The sequence below is a fragment of the Ixodes scapularis genome, unplaced genomic scaffold (assembly GCF_016920785.2).
Source record: "Ixodes scapularis isolate PalLabHiFi unplaced genomic scaffold, ASM1692078v2 PGA_scaffold11__112_contigs__length_91849675, whole genome shotgun sequence".
NCBI classification, from domain to species: Eukaryota; Metazoa; Arthropoda; class Arachnida; order Ixodida; family Ixodidae; genus Ixodes; species Ixodes scapularis.
Genome location: NW_024609837.1, coordinates 4,052,341 through 4,076,733, shown reverse-complemented (window position 1 = coordinate 4,076,733; position 24,393 = coordinate 4,052,341). Strand labels below are relative to the sequence as shown.

The following is a 24,393-nucleotide window of genomic DNA, read 5'->3' as shown; positions in this document are numbered from 1 at the left end:
GCAACATCTATTTTTAGCCACCTTAACGATCGTAAATGTCTTTGCTCTCTTTAAGGCTGTTGTTTACCTTACGATTTGTACAAAACTAAATATAATCTCTATTTTGTTTTCTGTACAACTACATAAAGTACCGCAGAAGTGCCCACTTCGTGCCAGTGCCCATTATTAACATTTCCCACACTTAGGGAGTTTGGCAAGTTATACATTAAACACCGTCCCTCAAAAGCACCGGCATCAGCCAGAAATAATCACCCCGTTGTGGCGGCCTCCAGACTGCCAGCACCAATGCCGAGGGTATTACGTGAAAAGAAATGTGCTTCCTCTGATTTCGTGCACCCTGCATTCGAAGCCTCTTATTGGCTGCCATCCTGGTTTCTAACAATTTGGCTAAACAGCGGAAGTGGGGTAGGTGCTACCTCGGTGTTTGTGGTATGTATATATGGTAGATCGGAATGTTTTGCTTGTCTGTTGTGTACTGGATGTACGGACTGTAAAGGGGAAAAAAGAGACTTTTGTCAGGTATTTATGCCTCCAGTCTCTGTCCCCCTTGCAGTTGTTCCGAAATACACTTCAATTGAAATATCCCAGCATCTCCTCGGCCGGCTTGCTAGAGAGAGCGTCTTAGCTTGGACTGTGCGAAAGAAAGCCTACCCAGCCTGGGGCATGCGAACGCTTAAGACTCAACTTCACATTACGCACCGCTCATGCGCTAGCTTTGGCAGTGCTTTCTTTCACACAGTCTTGGCCGAGACGCTGATTCTAGCAAGCCGCCCCAGGGGTTTCTGTAATGCGAGTTACACTGAAAAACCTGTCTGACTTGAAGTGTAACATAAGGTCTGCAGTAGAACCTCGGTTTCCAGCAATAGATTTTGCTACCTTCAATAGCACTTCAGCTCACGAGCATCAAAAGCACAGCGGCAATGAGCAACACTGCGACGACACTTTCGATCTGAATGCAACTGGAGGCTGAACTTCTCCTGCAGATGTCGTATTGGAATAGATTATAGCGCAGTAATGTTGGAGAAGCAAAGTGTGAGGAAACAGATGCTTACCTCCTGAAGCTGAGGATTTTCCTCGAGCACTGAAAGGGCATAGGCGACCGTCTCGACTGTAGACAGACACTCCCGCGTCGGTTGGGTGCGAATGACGTAGCTGCTCGTCCGATTGGGGTTAATTTGAACCTGGAAGCAAACAAAGAAAGACGGTTAGTTTTATTAATTACTAGGCTCACAGTTTGAGAGACTTCACCTGCCATCTTTTATAATCTTACAATAGTTGGGAGACCATGAAACTTTTAATATTCACAATGTCAATGCAACTAGTCTTCTTTTCATTTCAGTTTACCATTTTTGCTCTTATTGATAAATATTCTGACAACGCTACAGCAACATTGTGACATCACTTTCGATCTAAATGCAACTGTCCAACAGGTTTGTCATGCTCCCACGAGCCGGAGCACAGTCAAATTTACGAGCTGATGGTACCAACCAAGCAGTGCTGAAATCGCATTGTCAAGGTGCTAATAGTCTCTCCTTTCATATGTTATTGCCAGCTAATCCAATGGAGAGCAAAGAGAGTAGGGTGAGCTTGCACTTTTAGTCTGGACACAAGTGTTTCTGTATCTCCAGCTTTTAACTGCACTTGTGACCCTCGATCAAACCAAGTATAACCACTCTCTCGCACCGTCCCCTTCAGCCTCTTTTTAGCCTTACAATTTTCTCTTTCTCCCTTTTACATTGTCTTTCCTTTTCCCTCATTCGCTCCTTTTGCCATGTTCCCCATTTCCTCGATGTCCCCATTTCTCCTTGTTTCCCTATCCCCACATTTCCCTAGTTGTAAAGTTTTTCTACTTATGCTTGTCCTGCACTTCCCCTAGTTTCCTATTCTTTCCCCCATCTCCCTGTTCACCTTTTCTCTTGCTCCCCATTTTTCATCTAGTAGTGGAAAGAATAAAACGGACGAGACTAAACACAGACAGGCACACTCTTTCAACTTGCAACGACGTCTATTTCCATGTACAATTCCCGGTTTCGCACGCTCCTTAGGGAAAGGGGGAGAGGGGGAAAGGCAAAGGGCAGAATTTGGGACAGGAGAAAGGGGAAGGGTATGAAAAGGAGAACCGACAGCCTCGGAAGTAATTGCCTTTTAAGGTCACTAGGCAAAACCGGAAAGTTCCCTGTCTAGGAACCCCATTTCTCTCTCGGAAGAGGCCAACAAGGGAGATCAAACATTGACCATAGGGTTCTTAATGGCAAACAACTCAATCGCCTCCCTCCCAATCTTTGAGAATGGTGCTTGAGCATGTGTGCCTCCTCAAACTTGGGCACACATTCGTTGCAGCGACAGTGGTGTGTGGCAATCGGATGCCTTCTTCTTTAGTACCCGCCAACTTCTAGGGAATGCTTAACGTTTGTCCGATGTATTCTCCAAGCAAGTGTGATTGAGTAAGTTCTGTTTTCTTAGAGCGCAGCTCTTAGGTGCCCGTTTCCGGCTTGAGCGGCGTCACCGTCGGCATAACCAAGGTCACCCCCGAAGTCACGTGACCCCTCCCAAGGTCACATGACCCCCCAAGGTCATGTGGCCCCCTCCCCGAGGTCACGTGCCCCCCCCCCCCCCCCCGAGGTCAGGTGACCCCCCCCCCCCCCCCCCCCCAGAGCATATCAAAGAATGAGGGGAGGAGAAGGAGGAGGAGGAGGGGTCTACCCTCCCCTCAGTACCCTTCCCTCGTCCTACTCAAGAGCTGCGCTTCAATTCAGCGTTACAGGGTAACGCTGAATTGGAGCGCAGTAAACGCTCCAATTCAGTGCAGAGTAAACGGCTTTCACTTTTTGCCTGGTACACACCAACACGCTCCACGCTCGTTACAAATATTCCCAATTTTTCTCTATTTTTCCTTGTTCCACACTTTTGGTACAGTGTGGGGTATGCAGTAAGCTCACCTGTCTTAGCCTATGGAGGTGGGGGCTATTGTGGAAGAGTGACCTTGCCTGGGACCAAGTCCCGTCGAGCAAGACCAGGTTGTAGCCGCGGCCCCGTTCTCTAACAGTAGGGAGGTCCTCTAGGGGCTCGGCGTTGGGGCCAGGGTACAGGACCAGCGTGTCCCCTAAGGAAGGTCCTTCATCGCCATCTAGCATTGCATTCAGGGCCCCGTGACGCTCCCTGGAGAAGCGACGGCCCCTCAAGACGACGCAGTGTTCGCTGTCCAGAGCAGCTTCGAGCATGGGAGCCGTGCGGAGGTTTCGTTTCACCTAGGGAGTCGGGAAGATGAAGTGCAACCGCCCAAGGTTGTTACAAGCAAGCTGGTCAATACTTGACATGACTGCGCCTGAGACGGGGAGGGAAAAGAAATACACAGAAAAGAGGGACAACACAAACTGTCTATAAGGTTGAGAACTGGGCTAGTTAGTATTTGTTATACAGTGCTCGCCCTGTGTCAGTGGCGTAGCAAGGGGAGAGGCTTATGAGGCTTCAACCCCCCCCCCCCCCCCCCCCCCCCCCCCCGAAATCCAGCCAACCCTATAAATAGACATGCATTTTGATCCCCCTCCGTCTCTCCCCCTCTTCGCACCCCAAATCATGAACATCCCAGCCACCTCATCACCCCCCCCCCCCCCTCAAAAACCAATCCTGGCTATGCCACTGCCCTATGTCATTTGGTCGTTCCCCTCCATGTTTTTTGCGCTTTTGAAACCATATTGTGTTTAACAAGCCGTCTGTGGTTTGCTTTGCCCCTCTTTCTATGTGTCTTCCTTTTCCGTCCCTGTCTAAGGTTTAGTCTCACCTGAACTAGGGTCAATTTATGCCTTGTAACTTCAACATTCATTAAAATGGTAAAAATTGTAATCGGCTAAGATCCCACATTCAATTTTGTTTAGTTTGTATGCCTCAGACAGATACTGAAGATGTCTAAAAAAAATAAAAGGCTCGAAACAGATTTCGGTGCCAAAGGGAAAAGATTGTTGCTAAAATTAAGAAGCTCTCGACGCTGAACACCCGGTGTCGCGGGGTGGTGGTCTGTGCGAATTTGTTTCTTTGCTCGCACGAGTGATGTTTCAAAAACACCGTAGCCTCGAGGCAAACCACGACGAGCAACATCCAGCAGCTCATATTCAGGGGCGGGTTTAGAGGGGGGGGGGGTCCGGATGTCCTGATGCCCCTCTTGATTTTTGCATGTGTAAAAATTTAGGGCGTGGAAATGGAAGAGGGGGGCAGGGGGGGGAGCGGTTTTCTAAACATATGGTATGCTGACCAACACCTGACCCCACCCCCCCCTTCTAGAAATTCCTGCATCTGCCCCTGCTCATATTTGCTATTGTCATGGAGGGATAAAAAATGGCAGGCAAGTGCTCCAGTTGTCCCGCCTCCAGTGCAAACTTGTTACCTTCTATCAATGTTACTAGATTAGCTCTGTTGTAGAACTCCTGCAGAGGGAGGTACCCCCTTTACCCTCTTCATTCCACCTTGTGTCGTCTGAAGCGCCATTATATTTTCGTTTTAAAATTTATATGGAGTACGGTGAAGTGCCACCTAGATGCTGTGCATCAAAACATGTGCATTCCGTAGAATTCACTGCAGTTACCATAACAACCGTTCAAAAAAAAAAAACGAGTGTCGAACGACGGGAGGCAGGTTAAAGGGCAACTCCGCTCCATTTTTGTATTTGAGAAAACAATCTCTTCAGTATCACCCAGGGAGACCACATGTCAAATATTATGACCTAGTTCTTTCTAAATGTTTCCTAAACGGTCTGACAACCTTTGCAACGCACCAAGTTACCGAAATCGACTGACTCCAGCGGGAGAACTGAGGTGCAACCAACAACGATTCCAAAGCTGCGGCACTGGCGTAGCCAACATTGAGCTAAACGTCATTACCGTTGCACCTTTTTGTTTGTTTTTACTTCTTCGGGGAAGCGTAATGGGTGACGTCGGCAACCTGTCCTCAGCGCTCAGCGGTGTCCACGTGATTGGCGTAACGCGCCTACGCAGCGCACTTCTTGAGAGCGGTTTGGCCGTCCCGCCGTCACTGCCGTCTCCCGCGTCACAACTGCCGTTGTCGTCTTACTGTACGTGATTATTGTCTCTCAGAGTTTCGTTCACACTACGTGTGCAGACATGCCGCAGTTGTGCAGATGTCGTCAAATGTCGTAGACACCAAAGCGTGGTGAAGGGTGCGGTGCAGACACTGGCGCCTGGCACACACCTGCCCCAACTGTGGCCCGCCGGGTTACCCCGATCCCGCCCCTTGTTGCGTAGAGGATCGCGTGACATCTCGTACCACATGATAGCCGTGTTTTTGGCAACCCGAGGCAACTGTTGCCAGACGAAGCCGAAGTTTCGATTCCGGCTCATGTTTAAAGTAAGATTTAACAATATATATCCTATTTTTCGCAAAGCAAATGATGCAGTGTCCTTTATTAATACTTTTTAATGTGAAACAGCTCATTATCCCGAAATTTTCGGAATTGAGCGGAGCTGCCCTTTAAGAGCACAGTGGAAGCCCTTCCCACCTCTCTCCACTTTAGCAGAGCAAATGCTGGTGAGGAGGCGACTCCTCTCCAGCGCTCACTCTGCTAAAGTGGAAAGAGGTGGGAGAAGCTTCCCTGAATTCTGAGCAACGTTGCCTACGGTAACACTTCGGCGTCCCGTCAGCCTCGAGCACGCATGCGCAGCCAAAGCACAGCGGAAGGCAACATGCGCGAACTAGAGGTTGGTCATCGGAAAGCGGCTGTCTGCCGTTCTCATTCTGAAAATGCTAAGCGCAAGTTCGTCCGCTTCTTCTGCAGGGGTTGCGATGACGTGAGAACGCCGAGCTCTGATTGGCTCAAATTGAAGGATAGTGGGTAGACCTCAAGGCAGCTTGCTTTGAGGTCTGCCCACTGTCCTTCAATCAGAGGTTGGCATGCTGACATCACCACAAAAAGAAGCAGACAAACTTGCGCTCGGCGTAATTACAACTCTCTCTCCCCCCCCCCTCCCTCTCTCTCCACCTCCCTCCCTCCCTCCCCCCTCCCCCTCCCCCCCCCCCCCCCCCCTCCCTTCTTTAATGCGTCACATACCTCTCCAGGATGCTGCAAGATGAAGACCTTGCTTGAAACAGGAACCGGTGTCTCGGGCAGGGACGAACACCAGCACACCGCTGGCGGTCGCCTTGGAGTTGGCGAAAACACGAGAAGTTTAGTTTGCTTTCGTTTGAACGGCGGTACATTGATGTTTGGCTGACGATCGGGCGTTACCTGCACTTGTTGCATAGAGCCCGTTTCGCCGGAGGGTCTGCCAATATGTTGCTGAGGTCGCTGAGGACCTCGGATTCATCTTCACTGGTCATGAGCGCTCACCGATATCAGCGTGAGTGGTCACAAACGTTGGTCACAACCTCATCACGGCTGATGATTGAAATAAATTAACTGAGTGGGCGGTTAACGATTAGTGACGCCAGCCACCCAAACTCGTCCTGTCTCAACACACGGGCGCAGCCATCTTGATCACAGTTCTTGATGGAGTTATCGTGTACCAGACACCATAATGGAGTAGAAAGGGAACCAGATGGGGAGCGCTGCTGGGTTTTTGGGTTTTTCTGGCGAAATTAAAAGACCGAAGGAAACAATTAATGGAACGAAACGAAGGTTAGAAGATTGTTGGAGAAGATCTAGAGACGTGCGACAGCACGCGATATTGGCAAGATAGATAATCTAACCAAAGATACACTTTCTCCGCTAGGTAACGCAAGCTACCACCTATACCATTATTTATCTATTTATATTTATGCCAAGATTCAAGTTCTTAGAATGAACTTTTTTATATTATATTTAAAGATTATTATTATATATATGTAGTAATTTCTAGAACATTAATTTTGTTGTTTTTTTTAACGAATGCGAAACTCCCTGACTGGCTACGAAACTATCGGTTCAGATTTGTCGTCTGGATTTATTTTGAGTTTTTGCTCTGATGTTTTCTGGAGAGATGGAGGAGGCGATCCCCTGAGTTGGTGCGGTTGCTGCCAAGTTTTTTTTGCGATTTGTTTTTCGTGTGTAAAACAGGTATACGGTAGCTGGTTTCGTAACGCTATTACAGCAGGGCGCCCGGAGCGCTTACCCCGAACTGGTCACAGGCACGGAGTCGCATGACAAGTTTCCGCGCAAGAAGTCGCTTTCTTTGTGCTGGTGGTGGACAAGTTTTGTGGCGTTGCAAGGGTGAGGCCTACCATGACTGACAGTCTGTGACCCCGAGTGTTGAACGCTGCGAAAGAAGAGAGCGAAAAAAAAAAAAGAGGCTGGAGATCAAGATAGGAGTGCCGACTTGCTGGGTGCCCGCGCCTCCAAACGATCTGGTGAGCAAAAAACTCCCCGCACACTCGAGCTGCTCGCGCGAGACACCGCGGCAGATTTTCGCGGTGGTTTTCTTTTTGCGCAACTCCGTCTCCACTTCAAAGTTGTCATCTGTCACTACGCGATGCACGCGGTAGACTCTCCGTACATCGTTGGTCCGCTCGTAAGCAGAACGAACACGCTGTCGAACGTTGTTTGACGGTGGTCGCGAAAGGTACAAAAAGAAAAGGTGTTTCCGTTGCACAAGGTACGAATCCGTGTAGCCTTTGCTGGCTGCTTTTCTTGCGCTGAGACGATGCGTATGTATGCATGCACTATTCCGGGGTTTATGAATGTGCAGCCTGGAATGCCCGTGTTGCCCACTGTGCGAAGTCAATCGCGCACTATGCGTATGATCGCTCAAGAAGGTACCGGCCAGGAGCCTGCTTTTTGTCGCCTATCGCTCTCGATTTGTGGAATATGCTTTTATGCTTCTCAATTCTACGGCTCCGCCGGATAACGCCCGAGACCCTCGACGTTTATCGAATGTGGGAACAAACTCCGGAAGTTGGCGCGTTGAAATTTCCTCCGATACCGCTCGCCGACGATCTCATCATCGAGCGATGATTCAACTGCCAAGAAGCGTTTCTCTTTTCTCGTCGTCGTGCTGGCAGTGGAACATGAGAAGCGTTTTTAAAGATGATTCATTCGCTTCCGCGCCCGAAGCGACGTCGTTCTTTTTTTTTCTTTTTACGTCGATGCATAGCTTGGGGGATGATTGTGCTTTGGAACGCGAGAACTTTGATGGGCTCGCATTCTGACGCGCGGAATGTTGAGCGAAGCACTCGTCAATCTTGGAGGGCGCTCTTCTGCTGTGCTCCTGCTAATGCACGGGTTGGGGCCTGCAATTTTTGACGGGGATACCCAGGGTGAGCGGTGCGCGCTTTCGGTGGGTGGAAACATTATAGCAGTTCGTGCCTGCTGGAAGCGAGGGAGGGCAAGACGTCGTGCTCAGCCGGCACAGTGATTACCGCTCTACTACGCGGCACGCGAGGGTTTCTAGTCTATTTTTTTTTTTCTGCTCTTTTTGCGTGTGTTGAAGCATACCGACGGTACCGGAACTAACCGGGAACTTCTTGGAAGCTCGCTCGCGAAGCTCCGAATGAAGTAGAGGGAATTCTCTAACGTAGTATGTGCGTTTCAGCCGCTCGTGTGATCCGAAAAAAGCCCCACGTTGGGTCCAAAATAGAAATGGAACGATCGTTTTTTTTTTGTTTGTTTTTTGTTTTGTTGCTTCCCCGTACGTCGAGCCCCCTCAGCCGTCGAGTCTGTCTTGTCCTGTAGCCCGGTAGCCGCCCAGAGGTCTCAAAAATTGTGGGGCGGCGTCTTAGTTGCTGCGGTGTCTCGTAGGTGGAGCCACGCGACCTGCCGTCATTCTCGAAGTTGCGGCAGTCCGACGTACATACGACTAAGAAATTAACCGAGTCACATACACTGCGTTGGAGAAAAGACGATCGTGCCATGGCCTGACGCGAAGGACAGCACGAGCACTTTTTGAAATAAACAAAAAAGAGCTAGGACAGGAGAACATATTTTTGTTGTTTTCCTCCTTTCTCGTTAACATTTATGGCAGCACTCAGTTAGTCGAACGACGTTTTAGCAAACGCCGACCTTTCATCGAAATACACTTTAGCGAATAAGCGGCGGCCGCCAAGCGGCATTCTCGGGTGGGCCAGGTGGGTTAGCATTTTTGTCACGAGCTACAGCCTAGGGAGGCTCAAGTGAGGGTGGGTGCAACTGCTAGATCGGGGATCACGGGACATGGACGCCATTTAATTGCTAAATTTTGCTGGGAGTCTATGGGGCAAAGGGTCGTTTTATTTCCTAACTCAGGTCATAAGAGCCCATTAAGGTGCTTGAATAATTTATACAAGGTATAAATGATTACTTTTCCATAGCCACCAGTTTTGTTGCGATGGGTTAAGTATTTTTTTAACGCGAAAAATGGTAAATTCCGCCATCTTGGACGTTGCTGCTTGTCTGGCAACTTTGCTTTCTCCGCTCGACGTTTGCAATTCTCGGAGCGAGAAGGAAGCGAGATAGGCTGCGCCAAGGCGCCCGTTGCTTGCAATGGGAGGCGAGAGGAGGAAAGACGCATGGAGCAACAGAGTTGCAACAGAGCGGGCGCCTGCTCTCGTGCAGGCAACACTGGAGCATTTCCTTTCTCAGATTGGTGGAAATTATCTAGGGAAAATTAAATGATGGACAACTAACTAGCACAGCTGGGAACAGGCGGGACAGAGGAAAATTGGGACTCCCTCCCGCGTGGCTCCGGCCCAAAGTCTCAACCCTGTCTCCCAGTGGGTCCGGTGCTGGGGTAACGCCGAAAAGGTTTGACCAGAGGAAAATTGGTGACTCCCTCGCCGGGGGGAGGAGGCAGGGGGGTGATGTTTTTTAGTTTTTTTGCCCGATCCCCCAAAGGTCATCCTGGTGATATCCCACACTGCCTGGTGATAGTTAGGGGGAGAAAAATTGGTCTTAAAAGGGCGGGAGGAATCACGTTTTTGTCTTTTTAGACTTAGGCTAGGTGGCGCAAGCTACCGCCCGTTACAAAGGGAACAGCCATTAACATCCATCCATCCATCCATCGAATCCTCTCTAAAGTGAACTAGAGTTCACTTTATCCTCTCCCTCAGGCGCCGCCATTAAATTACAAACGCTCTCCAGGTTTTGAGTTGCGCCCGCCCTCACTACAGCCTCCCTACTACAGCCTACCGCACACTGCCGCCGCGGAGCGGCGTGCAGAAAAACTTCATTCGTTCATGTGATATGGACCCGTGATTTTCTGAAAATTCCAATAATATCGTGGTAATATATATATACAGGGTGAAACAAGGAGACGGCAGGCTCTTTAAATCGACCGGAAAATTAGGTTTCTTAACATATCGCGCTACGACTTTGTGCAGCGTTGCCCACAGATGGTGATTTTTTTTTTTTTTTTTTTTTTTGTAAAATTTGCAAAGAGCGAACTTACCTGAGGAAAAAGTAAAGAAAGAAAAAGATTTAGCTCCTATGGAAACGCAGCGACGCCACCGGTCTGGCCCAAGTATACTCGCACAGACCGCCACGGAATTAGAAGCTCCTTTGTCGCGAGGATAAAAGGGGACTATTTCTTTATAATTATAATGCAACTAAATGCAAAGGTGCAAGCGAGCTGGACAAGAATGACGAAAATAATCCCCGGAGAAGGGGAACAAGAGGGACAAAGGACCAGCAGATTTATGTTGGTCCTTTGTCCCTCTTGTTCCCCTTTTCCAGGGATTATTTTCGTCACTATTTCTTGCCTTCGCTAAGCTCGATGACGTAACTGGGGGATCGAAACCACCCACCTGACGACAATCGAGTGCGACTCACCGATTGATCACGAGAACTGCGTGAGCACTCGACTTGGGCTCGGAACAATTAAGGCCTGGGCGAACATTCGGGTAGTGGCTCGTCTCCAAGCGCTGCGGTCATGAGAATAGCCCAACTCTAACAATGCTCGGAGCTCAGCGCGCGTTCTCTTCATTGCCAGCCCCAGCGCGTGGTTGTGATTAACGCTGGCGGCATAGGATAGGCACCTGGCCACATGGACGCTTGTTCCGGCTCCGAGTTGAGGGGATGAACGATGCTCATATTTTTCGAAAATTTTTTTGGCGACTGCCATTGCCTAGAAAGAAAAACCAAGGCAAGTTTATTCAGCTGTGAAGGTCAGGGAGTGATCCTAGATATTTAGCGAAAGTAGGAAAAATGAAAGACGTTTACAATTCTCTGTAATGCCGATTAAAAGCGCAGCTCTTGGCAAGGAGGTGGGGAGGGTACGGAGGGGAGGGTCACGTGTGACGTCACGAAGGTAAAAATTTCCCGCTAATTTTGGCGGAAATTTTTCCCGCTAAATTTAGCGAAAAGTTTTACTCTCGTGACGTGGTTGAGTGGGTTCACACGTGACGTCACGTGCGATGTCAAGAGGGTAAAATTTATCGGGAAAATTTTTAGCGGTAAAAAGTTTTCCGATAAATTTGGCGGGAAAATTTTCCCGACAAATTAAGCGGGGAAATTTTGCCCTCGTGGCATCACGTGTGACGTCATTATGGGAAACGTCCCATAATGCAACGTGCGGTTACGCCGACGGCGACGCCGCTCAAGTCGGAAACGAGCGCCTAAGAGCTGGGCTGTAAAATCGTTTCATGGCTCCTTTAGCCTGTCACCGACTATGGATAGTTTTGGTGTGGATTCACGTCAATGACGCGGCTTCACAAGAGTTGACAACGTCGACGTTTCCGCGTAATTGACTGTTTTCACCTCACGAAAAAAAGAGACGTTTTGCTCAATGTTCCTACGCCGCGCGAAGTAGTTCTTACAAGATTTGGTTGTCAGAGGCAGAAGCGATGCTTTAGGCGCTTGAAACGTGTACGTTTTGATAAGGTAACATATACATAATCTAAAATGCCCCTACACAAATCTTAATTCGCAACATAAAGGGGCAAATCAATAAAGATCCGCGAGGAGCCGTACCTCTTTTTACTACGGTTCTTGGGGTGAAAATTCCATCTTGCGTTGCAACAAACACGTGGATAATTGTCCGCGGATGAAGCTGGAATTTAGACCGTGCAGGAAAAAGCAGTCGTAATTCGAGCTAAAACTTTCTTTTTTTGAAAAAACGGTTAAAGTGCAGGCGAGCTGGTGGATATTTACCATGATGGAACTTAACCCGAGACTGGGGTAGAAACAGAAACTTAAAAGTAGAAGGGACAGAGACAAGTGAAGAAGAGAACGTCTCTCTTTTTTTGTTGTTTTTGTTTTACGCTGGAACCGAACTTGTATGGTACTGATTACAAGTAATCAAATTACTGGTGAGGTAATTTTGTAATGATGGGATTTCATTTATTAGGAAGTAATTGCAATGGTAACCCCGATTATTTTTAAAAGCACTAAAATTACTGGTAAGCTTTACTTTTTCTCCTCCCATTTCTAATGGCGTCCTTTGTATACGAGTGTCATACCAAGGAATCTTCGAGCCGAATCTCCGACGGGAGGACTGGGTTCTTTCTAGACTCTTAAAGGGGAACTCCGCCGATTTCTTCATGGCCCCCGATTTGCTTGAAATTTTTCTAAACTTGCCGAACAACATCGCCAAAATAGTATCCCGAATATTAGGTCAAAATAATATTTTTTTCACGAAGTTATTGAATTTACAATTTTGGTCCTCACCGTGTTTTTCAAACTGAAAGTCTCTACTGGCAACAATGAAAAAGTGACGTCAGTGGAAGTGCAGAGGTTCACTCTTTGGACTGTAGAAGTTGTTCCCAACTGATTCGAAGCAGTTTCATGGTGTCAAATGAATGCTTTGGAAGCTCGCTCCAGTCCCCGCGCTGCAGCACGGAACAAACGATTGGCATATTCTATTTTTTAGACTGCTCGCCCGACTGGAAAGCTGACCTTCCAATGACGTCACGGCCCTGAAAAGGGCGGGTGTATTTGAATGTTTGTTTTTGCATGATTTTCATTTGCCGATTTCGCAATAACTATTATGAATTTCACGATACTAAATAGCATACCAGAAAGGGTAAAGGCCGGGGAGTCAGAACATATAGTTAGTTGAGGTAGCTCAAAAATCGGCGGAGTACCCCTTTAAGCGCGAAACACATGTACGACGAAACCTTCCGATCCGACGTGCGGAGTGCCGGAATGACCTTGAGGGGAGAGGGTTTTCGTAGCATCGGAGAGCGTTGAAAACCCTCGCCTCCGACCGTCGTATTGCGCGGTCGGACGTCGGATCGGACGGTTTCGTCGTACATGTGTTTCGCGCTTTAGGCTAGGTGGCGCAAGCTACCGCCCGTTACAAAGGTTATAGCCGTTAACATCCATCCATCCATCTACCGAAATTGGTGGATTCAAAATATAAGTACTTTTTTTTAGTCCGGTGATCATCGGAGAAGTAACGGTTCCTTTTTCAAGTAACGGCCGATTACTTTTTGACATCAAGTAATCCAGTTATCTAATTGAATACTTTTTAACAAAAAGTAATTCCAATCGTTTTCTTTTTATTTATTTATTGTAACCTGTACAAGACTGCGTCGATCGTGTGTTACACAGCTAAGCAAGTGTCGAAGCCACGGCACACGCAGAAGGACTCAGGTGACGCTCTACATATTCAGAACCTTTACAGCGGAGCTGTTCAGGGCTAGTTTCCCCAGGATCGTGTCCCCCAGAAAGAAATGAAGACACCGAACTCTGGACACCTACCGCCATCTATGAGCGACGGCGGCAAGCCACGAATCTGGTTGCCGCCGACGCTCATAGATGGCGGCAGCCTTTCCACTCTGAGGTTCATACTCTCGCATCAGGGAGATCAATTAGAGGGAGATGATGCGATACAATATATAGGAGCAGTGATGGAGGAGAAATTTCGGGAACGGGTACATGTGGAAGATAGGAGAACCGAAGGAAGTAGCAGTCCAGTTTGTGACATCGCGGATTTTGGACAAAGAGAATGGGAAAAGGCGGAACGAAGAGTCCCTAGTGGCACGTCGACAGGCACAGATGGTATCCCTATCAAGCTGGTGAAGAATTTGGGTCCTAAATCTAAGGCAAAACTAAGGGAGGTAGTGAGTACCATGATAACAAAAGGAAATATTCCAGATGAATGGAGGCTTAGTAGGATGAGTATGATATATAAGGGAAAGGGAGATAAGTCTGATATTAGAAATTATCGTCCTATAACCGTGACACCGGTTATTTACAGGTTGGTAATGCAGATTATAAAGAACAGACTGGAGGAATGGGTAGATTGCGAGGGCATACTGGGCGAGTTACAGAACGGGTTTCGAAAACAAAGAAGGTTGGAGGACAACTTATTTTCTCTAACACAGTGTATAGAAATAGCGCAAAAAGAAAACAGACAGCTCTGGCTGGCATTTCTGGATATCAAGGGTGCCTATGACAATGTGAACCAAAGAAACCTGTGGGACATAATGGAGAACTTAAACCTAGATGAAGGACTAACAGCACTATTAAGGAACATTTACAAAGATAACAAGGTGATTATAACATGGGAAGGAAAGGCGACAGGAAAAATAGAGATAAGACGAGGCCTTAGGCAGGGGTGCCCGTTATCGCCTTTGCTGTTTATGTTGTATCTGAGAGGATTGGAGGATAGACTAGAGAAGAGTGGGCTTGGGTTCAACCTTTCTTACAGTAAGCTAGGCCAAAAAATTCAGCAATCCTTACCGGGATTGATGTATGCGGATGATATTGTACTAATGGCTAACAACAGGACAGAGTTGCAGGAATTAATGAGCATCTGTGGTAGGGAAGGAGAGGAATTAGGTTTAGAATTCAGTAGCGAAAAATCGGCAGTCATGATTTTTAACGAGGATGAAGTTGAGAGGCTGAATATACAGAATATTACAGTTGAGAGAGCTAGTAAATACAAGTATCTAGGAGTATGGATATGTGATGGTGCAGAATATCTCAGAGACCATGAAAAGTATATAATAGGTAAGGGCAACAGAAATGCAGCTGTAATGAAAAATAGAGCACTTTGGAATTACAACAGGTATGAGGTGGTGAGAGAGATTTGGAAAGGGGTCATGGTGCCTGGCTTGACTTTTGGAAACGCAGTGCTATGCATGAAATCCGAAGTGCATGCGAAACTAGAAATAAAACAGCGCGGAGTAGGTAGACTGGCTTTGGGGGCGCATTGCAAAACGCCAAACCAGGGAGTACAAGGAGACATGGGATGGGCATCATTTGAGAGCAGGGAAGCGGTGAGCAAGGTAGAATTTGAGGATAGGTTGAGGCTAATGGATGGGGAGCAATGGGCACGAAAGGTTTTCAGCTATTTATACATGAGGAGTGTAGACACAAAGTGGAGACAGCGCACTAGGAAATTAAGAGGAAAGTTTTTGGGCTATAGCGAAGATACGGAAGAGCAAGTCTCAGTTAAGAAGAAAGTTAAGGCCACAGAAAGAGATCGGTGGCTAGAGGGAATGCAGACAAAGACTGCTCTGGAAAGCTATAGATTAAACAAAAGAGTTATTGCCAAAGAAAGCATTTATGACAATTCTAGGGGAAGCTCATTGCTGTTTGAGGCAAGAACGGGTGTTCTGCGAACCAGAACATACAGAGTGAAGTACCAGGAAATTGATACAGTGTGCATTGCTTGTGGAGAGGAGGACGAGACGGCTGAGCACTTGATACTCTACTGTAAAGGGCTTCACCCTATGCCTACCGAAGACAACATAGATTTAATAAAGTCATTGGGTTTTAGAGACAGCGAAGGGAGAGTGGATTTCAAGACTGTAGAGATTACCAAGCAAAGATTAAGTGAATGGTGGCAGAAATCGAGAGAAAACTAGGTATTTTCTTATTCACTGATGGCAAGGGGGTTTCATAGCCTCACTTTCTTTGCACTGCGGAGTGAATATAGATTTCACATTTAAATATTCTAAGCTTAAATGGTAAAACAAAATGGCTAGGTGGCGTAAGCTACCGCCCGATCCAAAGGGCTCAGCCGTATTCATCCATCCATCCATCCATCCGACTTGCCGACTTCCGGCCGGCCATTACTTTCCATTGCACAGCTCCGCTGGCCATCCTTCTTCGCCAGAGTAGAAAGGCTGGAAGTTTTTTTTTTTTGGATTGCTATGTGTTTTCTCTTGTGGCAACATTGAATATGTTGCCACAATTTCTCTCAACCATTCCCGAAATAATGTAATCTCGAAATTAGAAGTTAATGATTAATTTGGGACGGAAAAAGTCTGAGGAGCTAGGGCAAAAGACGACGAAATTGTCTTCTGACTGGGCCCTAGAACCATTCGATTATTTCGATGTGTAAACATAATAATCTTCGCCCTGCATTTTTTTTTTTTAAGCTGTCGGTGATGATGTAAAAAGCACGCTTACTTTAGGGCATCCTGCTTCGGATCGTTTTAAAGGGTCGGAGCTATGCATACAGCCGCGCTTACCGCTGTATGCTTGCAGCCACCACTTCCAGCGCTTGCGACTGGAAGTTGCCCAAGTTACCAGAGAGACGTCAGGAGGCTAATGGCTTCTTTGAAGTCGACTACGCAACTTCCCGCCTACCCTGATGTAAAGCACCCGAGGCTGTAGTGACGGGGGAAAAATATATTAAAAAAGTTTAAGAGACAGGAAAAGAGGGACGGACATCATCTTTGAACTTTTTGTTGTTGTTGTTCACTTTCCTTACCGCAGTCTGAGGTATTTTACGTCATTTTTAAACCTCCACGGTTCACCATCTCGCCTAAGCTCCGACTTTTTTTTTTTTGGCACTTGAAAGAAGGGAAGGAATGCACTTGCGTGCGTCTTTAAGGCAATATATATATATTTTTTTATATAATTTTGTTTGTGGTAACAACATCCTTGTTTCGAGACCGAGTTTTGAATCGTTACTTTCGCCAAATCGCAATACATGCGCGCGAACATAAACTTTCATTTCTATTCCGCAACTTTCTCCTTTTTTTTAATTTTTTTTTTTTTTCATTTGCTTGGATTCGAAATTGTTTCGCACATTTTCCGCTTTCTCGCAAGCTTGTGTGTTGGTGAAAGTGATGCGATCGTTCTGGTATTTTGGTGAAGTCTGGTTCCCATACTCGCGTTCGATTGGTGTGGCCGTTTGCAAGGGCGGGCGTCTGGCCGCTTACGACCACAGGGAAACACAACGGCACAGTCTATCCGGGTAGCTCCGAAACTCTTGTGATCCGTATACAAGTAGACTGATGGTTTTACAGTTGCACGTAAAAATATGCAGTTTAAGCGTTCCAGCGCTTCCCGCTAGGTGGCGCCAGTCTGTTCTCTGTTCAGGAGCTTTACTCTGTTCCCCTGCCCCCCGCTAAAAGAGGCTTTAGCTGGGGTCCTGGTCTATCTTGGATTTGCGTACCTCTGGACAGGAGTAAATGCTAAAGAGGGGAATAGTAAAAAGGTAGAATGTATTTCAAAAGACAATATTGAACTAGGAGAACACCACGAAGTAATTATACTGGGGGACATGGGGGTCCATTTAGAGGACCTGAGTGGGTACACAGGTTCAACAGGAAACATGCAAAACAGGTGATATGATAAAGACACGAGTTATGTTTATGCAATACCGGTGAGAAGTGCGACTGACCTAACAACGTGCGAAACAGGATTGTGATTGATTACGCACTGATGCAAATGGAATGGCAAATGGACTGCATAGCAGGCTAGAGACAATGGAAATAGATGAAAATGGTTCAAGAAGCCTCGGTAGTGGTCACAAACGGATTAAGCTGAGCTTTACCAGGAAACAAACAGCAGGGATAAAGCAAGACAAACAAAACATTTTAGACAAAGAAGCAGTTGGAAGTAGTCGTTAAGCAAATAGAAGAGATAATTTGAATGGATACTCAAACGGATTTGAGTTGCATAGGACTAACTAAGCTATTCGAACAAGAGCTGTCTAAAGTATGCAATAAAAGAAAGGGGAAACGAAGAAGCAAACCTAAGAGCTGGTGGGGTGATGACGTAAAGAATGCAAAAGGGAAACGCCAAGAAGCTTCCACAAGGCGCAGATATTCTAAGTGCAATGGGGAACCAGAAAATTAGGTGGACAAAAAGTGGGATAGATTAATTAAAAGTAGACGGGAGGCATCCTGCTTGATTAATGAAGTGATCCAGGGGGAGGGATCGTAATGGGTAAATCGTAATCGTAAATAGAAAGGCAGCCAGGAAGTTTTGGAACCACTTGAATTCACTAATTCATAAAACAAAGTCAGTATATTGTCATGCCTGAGGGTACTCAGCTTGAAGGGGATGAGACAGTGGAATATATAGCAGCACTAATGACAGAGAAGTTCGTGCAGCAAGGATACATAGGATGTGCCTCAGCAGTGGGGGATAGTTCAAGTATTGACGTTGAGACTATCGGACAAAACGAATGGGAGAGGGCGGAACAGAGAGTTCCAACGGGTACATCAACAGGTCTAGATAGTATATTAATAAAGTTGATAAGACAGTTAGGACCCAAATCTAAGGAAGCGTTAAGGAAAGCAGTAAGTAGCATTATCATGAAGGGAAGTGCCCCGGAACGGTGGAGGCTAAGCAGAACGAGTCTAATATACAAGGGAAGGGGTGACAAAGCTGACATGAGTGACTATCGTCCCATAACAGTTGGCAATGCAGATTATCAAGGTAAGATTACAGGCATGTCTAGGAAATGAGAATGTGCTAGGAGAGCTATAAAATGGGTTCCGAAAAGAGAGGAGGTTGGAGGACAATTTTGTTTTCATTAACACAGTCTATCGAGGTAGCAGAAAATGGCAGGTAGATCACTTTGGTTATCATTCTTAGGTGTAAAGGGGGCTTATGACAATGCTATTCGAGGCAACTTGGGGAACATAATGATGTGGACGACGGAATATTAGTTTTTAAGGGATATTTACAAAGACAACGTAAGGTACTAAGAACATGGGAAGGAAAGAAAACAAAGCCAATAGAGATGAAATGGGGTCTTAGACAGAGATGCTCTTTGTCGCCATTGTCGTTCATGTTGTATCTCCATGTATTAGATGAAAAGTTGGAAAAATAGTCGTGAGTTTGACTAACGTTACTAGAACCACTCAGTTGGGAAACTGCCATAGAGCCTGCTCTGAAAAAGTGGTGCCGATCCGTACTCGAGAGCCGAGCTAATGGCGATCGCACTGCCGCCATTTTTCCCGCAGCGGCCACTTGGGGAACTGCACTGCTGCTTGTATTGGTTCGGGAGTATCGCATTCGATAGCGTCCGCTGCGACTGTTCTATTTTGGCTTTAATCGGCCATTTTGACGCGAAACATATACGGTGGAAAAGGTTTCAGGAATGCCAACTTCTGTCTCCCAAGCGGACGCGCCGCGAATTACTTCCGAAATTCGGACGCGCCCAGGTCGGGATGCGCTACCTGAAAGCACCGATGAGACGTGGTTGTATAAAAACAATATTGTGCCGCAAAACCTTGGAAAGATTTTAGAAAACATCACGCGCCTGTTACTTTGTAGTAACCTCCAATAAAAAAGAGTTTTTTTTTTTTTTTTTCGTTTGTTTTTACGCAAAAACATGCTTTCCGAAAGCTCAAGGTTACCACAGTAAAGACAAAAGTTTGAGGGGAAAAGAGACTCGGGGAAGGTGGAGTAAGCCTATAGGGCGAGGGAAGGATGAACATTTTTTCTTTAATTCCCTTCCGGGCGACCCGTAGGGCGGAAGGTGGGCGCACCTTGTTGCATAGAGGTGCCTGCGTCGTACGGATCGCATATATCTTTTAAGAATAAAGTATCTAGATCTATAACTCTACGTAAAGTAAATGTTGAGAAAAAAATAAACTGGCTAGGTGGCGCGAGCCGCCGCCTGATTCAAAGGGTTCAGCTTCATCCATCTTTCTAAGGCTGACTCAAACAGTTGACCATTTGCGTTTGAGTGTGCTCAGGTGCCTTGCAACTGCTTATATGACTACTGGTGACTGCTTGCGACAAGGTGCGAGACCACCCTGGCGCCATCTGTTGGCTAAACCGGGAACACTTGCGGTCGTATATTTAGGATGTGCACTTTCCGGCTTTAACCGAAAAACGCCGATGAACATGCGCCGGTGATGGAAATACAAAATCGGTTAAAACCGAAGAAAAAAACAAAACAAAAAAAAAACACATCGGTTGTTAATAACCGAGTGTAAAAATAGATGTTCCATCGAAACACTAAAATGTCCGTGTCCATTTTATTTTTTTACCGATAATCACCGAGTATGGCCTCGTCACGAGTCGTCCAACCGAAATACACCGGTATATTAAAAAAAACACTGAAAAACATCCGCCGATTTTTCTCATTAATAAACGCCGGAAAATACACACCTATATATAGGATATCGTGTTTTTAGAGTTCATTTCTCGTGAAATTCGGAGAGTATTTTCGGAGTTTATTTTTGTTAGATTCCGACTTTTCTGAAATTAGGAATTTATTTTACGACGTTCCCGATTTTAAGAAAAATTAAATGAAGTCCGCGTTTTTTATAGAAATGCGGACTTTATTTAATAAAGACCCCTTTTCCGAAAAATCCTTAACGAGCTAAAACACAAACCGCGTTTGTCTTTTAGTTCAAGATTCCAAGGGAAACTGAAATGGCATGTCCGACGTGTCTTTTTATTTCAGCATTTCATTGTTGCGACTTCGCAATTCCAAGTTTTTCGGATAAATCCGTATGAACGTAAAATTTACCGGCAAGTGTTTTTTTTTTTTTTTTCGGATTTATTTGCCGAGAGAACATGGTGGCGCCATCTATAGAATACCCTTGGAAAACATTTCCGTATATTTTTTATTTTATTTATAGCGCAGTTTTTTTTTTTTTTTTAACTTTTGACAATGTTATAAACGACCATTTCTCATAGATGGTACGTACATTTCATCTCTTAAATCCCGAAAAGCCTTGACTCTAGTAAACCGTGGGGTCACTTCATAGATGGCGCCATGGTGCGTTGTTTCGTCGTGAGAGATCCCAAAAACTCGGTCGTAAGCAGACGCAAGTGTGTCAACGGGCCTTTCCTCTCGTGTCCGCGATGTGGTAGTGGCTAAGGTCAGAGCCCTGCGTAGCGACTAAGGTAAAGCCTTGTAAATGCTCGTATATACGCATCGCCAGGCGCCGGCCAGCGACGCAGCCCCTCGCGTCAGTACATCCGCGCTCGGGGGAAGTGGTTTAGCTGGCAACGTCGCGGCCGGGCATCCGCGTGTGGGAACATCCTGCCCCGTGATTGGTCGAGCCGGGCTGCTGCGCCAGCCGGCGGCGTGACGTCATTTCCTGTTCCGGCCGGCGTGCCCACACGTCTGCTTCCTCCGATAACCAGCCAACCAAGTAGCACATGGTGTCGGTCCGGTTGTCCGTCTGCTCTGGCTGCAACTAACAAAAAAAAAAAAAAAAAAAGAAAGGAAAAACGGGAAATGGCGTTGTTCCCCGTAACGATCTAGGATTCGGTGATCATCGTTTCAGAACTGTGTCTATTGTCGGGCGCATTGAAGCCGTTTGCTTGCCCGGATGATGAAAATCGCCGCTTTGAATAGCTGGCTTTACACTAGCTTCGTTCGATGTACCCGCACCTCCTACACCGGTGCAGAAAAGTGTAGGGGGGGGGGGGGGGGTGCTTCCGGTCCTGATGTCATGGTGTTCGTCATGCTTTCGTACGTGTTTCATGATCAGTGAACCAATCAACGACAAAAAAGGCCGGTATTAGTTTTTGGTATGGCGTTAACTTTTAACGCCATACCAAAAACTAATACCGACTGCACTAGAAAGCATAGAACCCCTTGCTCAGAGGGAGTGATTGATTTTTTTTCCTGTCATGCGGCAAACAGTACATAGGACAAACTGGAAGATGTATAAATGACAGATTAAGGGAACATAACAACAACACCCGATTAACGAACTCAGGACGTTTGGGCATTCACTGCCGTGACCGTGGGTGCACAGCGGACTTCGAAAATAGCACCGTAACTGGAAAGAACCATCACCAAGTAACACGTGAAATAATAGAGGCAGCCAACATCGTAAAAAGGAGTGACACCTGTGTTAGCAGTCCATCCATAACGCTTACTGAAAAAAGAATTGTTATACCTTGACTCTCGAAGGTAATGTGCGATAGATATTGCTATTTGTTTGTACAAAAGAGAACGAGGAAGTTTAACACGGGTAAAAGAAAAAGAAAGAAGACGACAATACAGTGTGAGTTGTAAGTCAGCGCGACGTGAGTGACCGTTTTTCTGGTGTGAGTATGAGTGTGAGTGAGTTTACTTTAGCGCTTCTCCTACAATATGAATATCCAACTCGCCCAAGCATCCATTCTAAGAAGGCCAACAGCTCTCAAGCGAGCGGTAGATCTGCTTGGCGTTTGTTAACCTTGCTCCTGCTTATCGCTTCCAGTACGAAACGTCCGTTAATCGTAGTCTGCTGCTTCGATATTGAGTTGCACTATCGGATAAACTTGAAATTCGTTGCCCTATTCTACCGCGCAACTGCTAGTCCGTTGCTTACGCACGTCACGTGGTTCGCACATATAATTACTATGTCCAGCACGTGTGGGTTGTGCGATAACCAGTGCTATAGTTTGTATTTTGAGCAGCTGAAAGCCACTCAGAAAATATCAAGAACACTACCTTCAGAAACATATGGTACTTGTTTTTTTTTTTGTTTTTTTGTTTTTTATTCTTGTTAAGCTAGTTTGTATTTTGAGCAGCTGAAAGTCACTCAGAAAATATCAAGAACGCTACCTTCAGAAACATATGGTACTGGCTCACAAAGTTTCAAGTTTTCGCATCTGTTGTACTGTTATCCCATCTACCTAGGTCCCAACCAGTCATGTTCATCTCTGTGCTGCTAAGCACAATCGAAATTGCTCCCGCGCTTGACTAATACACAAGCTGAAGTGCAATGAAAACTGATCTGAGCTGCTCCTAGCCTGCTCCAGAATGTCGTTGTAGCTGCTCCCACCCTGGCTCCAAAAAAGCTGTTTCAGCTGCTCCCGTGGCTGCTCCCAAGTACATTTCATGAGTTCCAACCCTGAACACGACCTCCGTATACGGACCATTCTATTAATCGTCTTCTGCCATCTTCGTCTACCGGGCTGTCTTTTGACATAGCCTCCTCTGTACTCCCAAAACGTGGCAGTTCGTCGACGGAGCCATAGAGTGCCCGCTCGCAGATTTGGAGCGCGAGGATTTGGTACCACAGAGCATTTCTCGGGAAACCTGGTCGTCAGCGCATAGCTTTTGCAGCGACGAGGACCCGAAACATGGTTTTCAAACCCGACAAGAGAAGAAGCGGTAGCCCGTGGAACGCGAGAAGCACTAGCGGACATTCCATCGCTCGGGAGAAGTGTGTCTCGGCGTCTCGCCGCAGCGGGGCGCCCATCACGTGGCTCTCCTCTTATCCGTTGTCTGCCGCTCTACCTTTTCACTTTCGGCGGCCGCGTCTGGTGGCGATCTGCCAGGCTTTGTCCATGGTTTTGAGCACGCGCTGTACCTCTCTTCCGCGGAATATCAGACTGCGCGTGCGGTAGTGACTCGGCATCTCTCGCCCCGCGGTGATAAGCGTCGGAACGCGTTCGCTGGAAATAGGATCTTCCCACTCCCGGTTTGTTAGCGATCGAGAGCGTACTTCCGCTTTTGTTACCCGTTCAGGCCTACGCGCGTGTCCTATTAATCGATCATCCAGAGTTGATTGATGATCGCCAACATGCACGAATCCATAACTAACCCATTCGGAGAGAAAATGCCGGAAGCGTGGATTGGTTGTTTATAAAAGATGTCATTATGGTATAGGGGGCGTGAGATAGGCCCCTCCCACTCGCCCATCGTTTTTTAAGCTGACAGTGACTGTAGATGTTTGCCACCAGTCTACATATAATCTTCGTGATATCTTGCTCCGTGATTGGTCACTCCGCGCTCGTATCGACTCATGCCCCGCTCTGATTGGCTGAGGACCGATAATGAGATGACCGCGTAGCCGATGACGACGACAACGATCGGCGCAGCAGCGACTCTCGGTTTTTGTTTCTGTCGTGTTCCGTTTGCTCCCTTTTTTCTTTCTGCGCGGCTTCCTCACGATTTCGCCGTGGGCGTCTACTTCTGTAACGGTTGGAGCAGTGACCGGCGGGCCTTAGAGCCACGTGGGCATCAATTGGGTGCGCCTTGCTTTGTGGGACGCGTTTTCTTTTTATTTTTTTTCCTCGTGCGTGTGTGCGTTGGTTGCGTCGGGGTTTGCGAGCCTAAAAGGAAATAAGAAAAAAAAAAAAAAAACAACGTCGTAGTAGCCGCCTCGAACGTTGAGAATGACGAGCTCGGGTTTTGAAGCGGTGCTCCCGTTGCAAGCTGTGAACTTACGCAACAAATAAACCCAGTTTTTTTTTGTATGTGTTTTTTTTTTTTTTCGTGTTTTTATAGGCCAGGGATCACGACCCTCTTGCTCACGTACAAACGACGGGTTGTTGGCTGCGGACGTGATCATAGAATGCACGTTTGCTTCATCCGTTCACGTATGTTTTTAGTGTCTCTT

The 24,393-nt window shown here is 46.8% G+C and overlaps 2 protein-coding genes across 2 annotated transcripts in view; one reads left to right on the top strand and one right to left on the bottom strand.

The window, feature by feature from the left end:
• Nucleotides 1-1,052: 1,052 nt before the first annotated feature.
• LOC8034575 (tRNA-uridine aminocarboxypropyltransferase 2) lies at nucleotides 1,053-6,693 on the bottom strand (the record flags this gene model as incomplete). The annotated part of the gene is given in 4 exon segments (XM_042288809.1): nucleotides 1,053-1,181; nucleotides 2,940-3,248; nucleotides 6,059-6,149; nucleotides 6,236-6,693. Coding segments are annotated over 4 exon segments (621 nt in total), but the record flags the coding sequence as incomplete, so codon positions are not given.
• Nucleotides 6,694-6,951: 258 nt separating this feature from the next.
• LOC8034576 (SHC-transforming protein 3) overlaps nucleotides 6,952-24,393 on the top strand; it is an 84,309-nt gene continuing 66,867 nt past the window's right edge. Inside the window, exon 1 of the mRNA XM_040213403.3 lies at nucleotides 6,952-7,332. The gene's annotated coding sequence lies outside the window, so the exon portion shown is untranslated. The remainder of the gene's footprint in view (nucleotides 7,333-24,393) is intronic.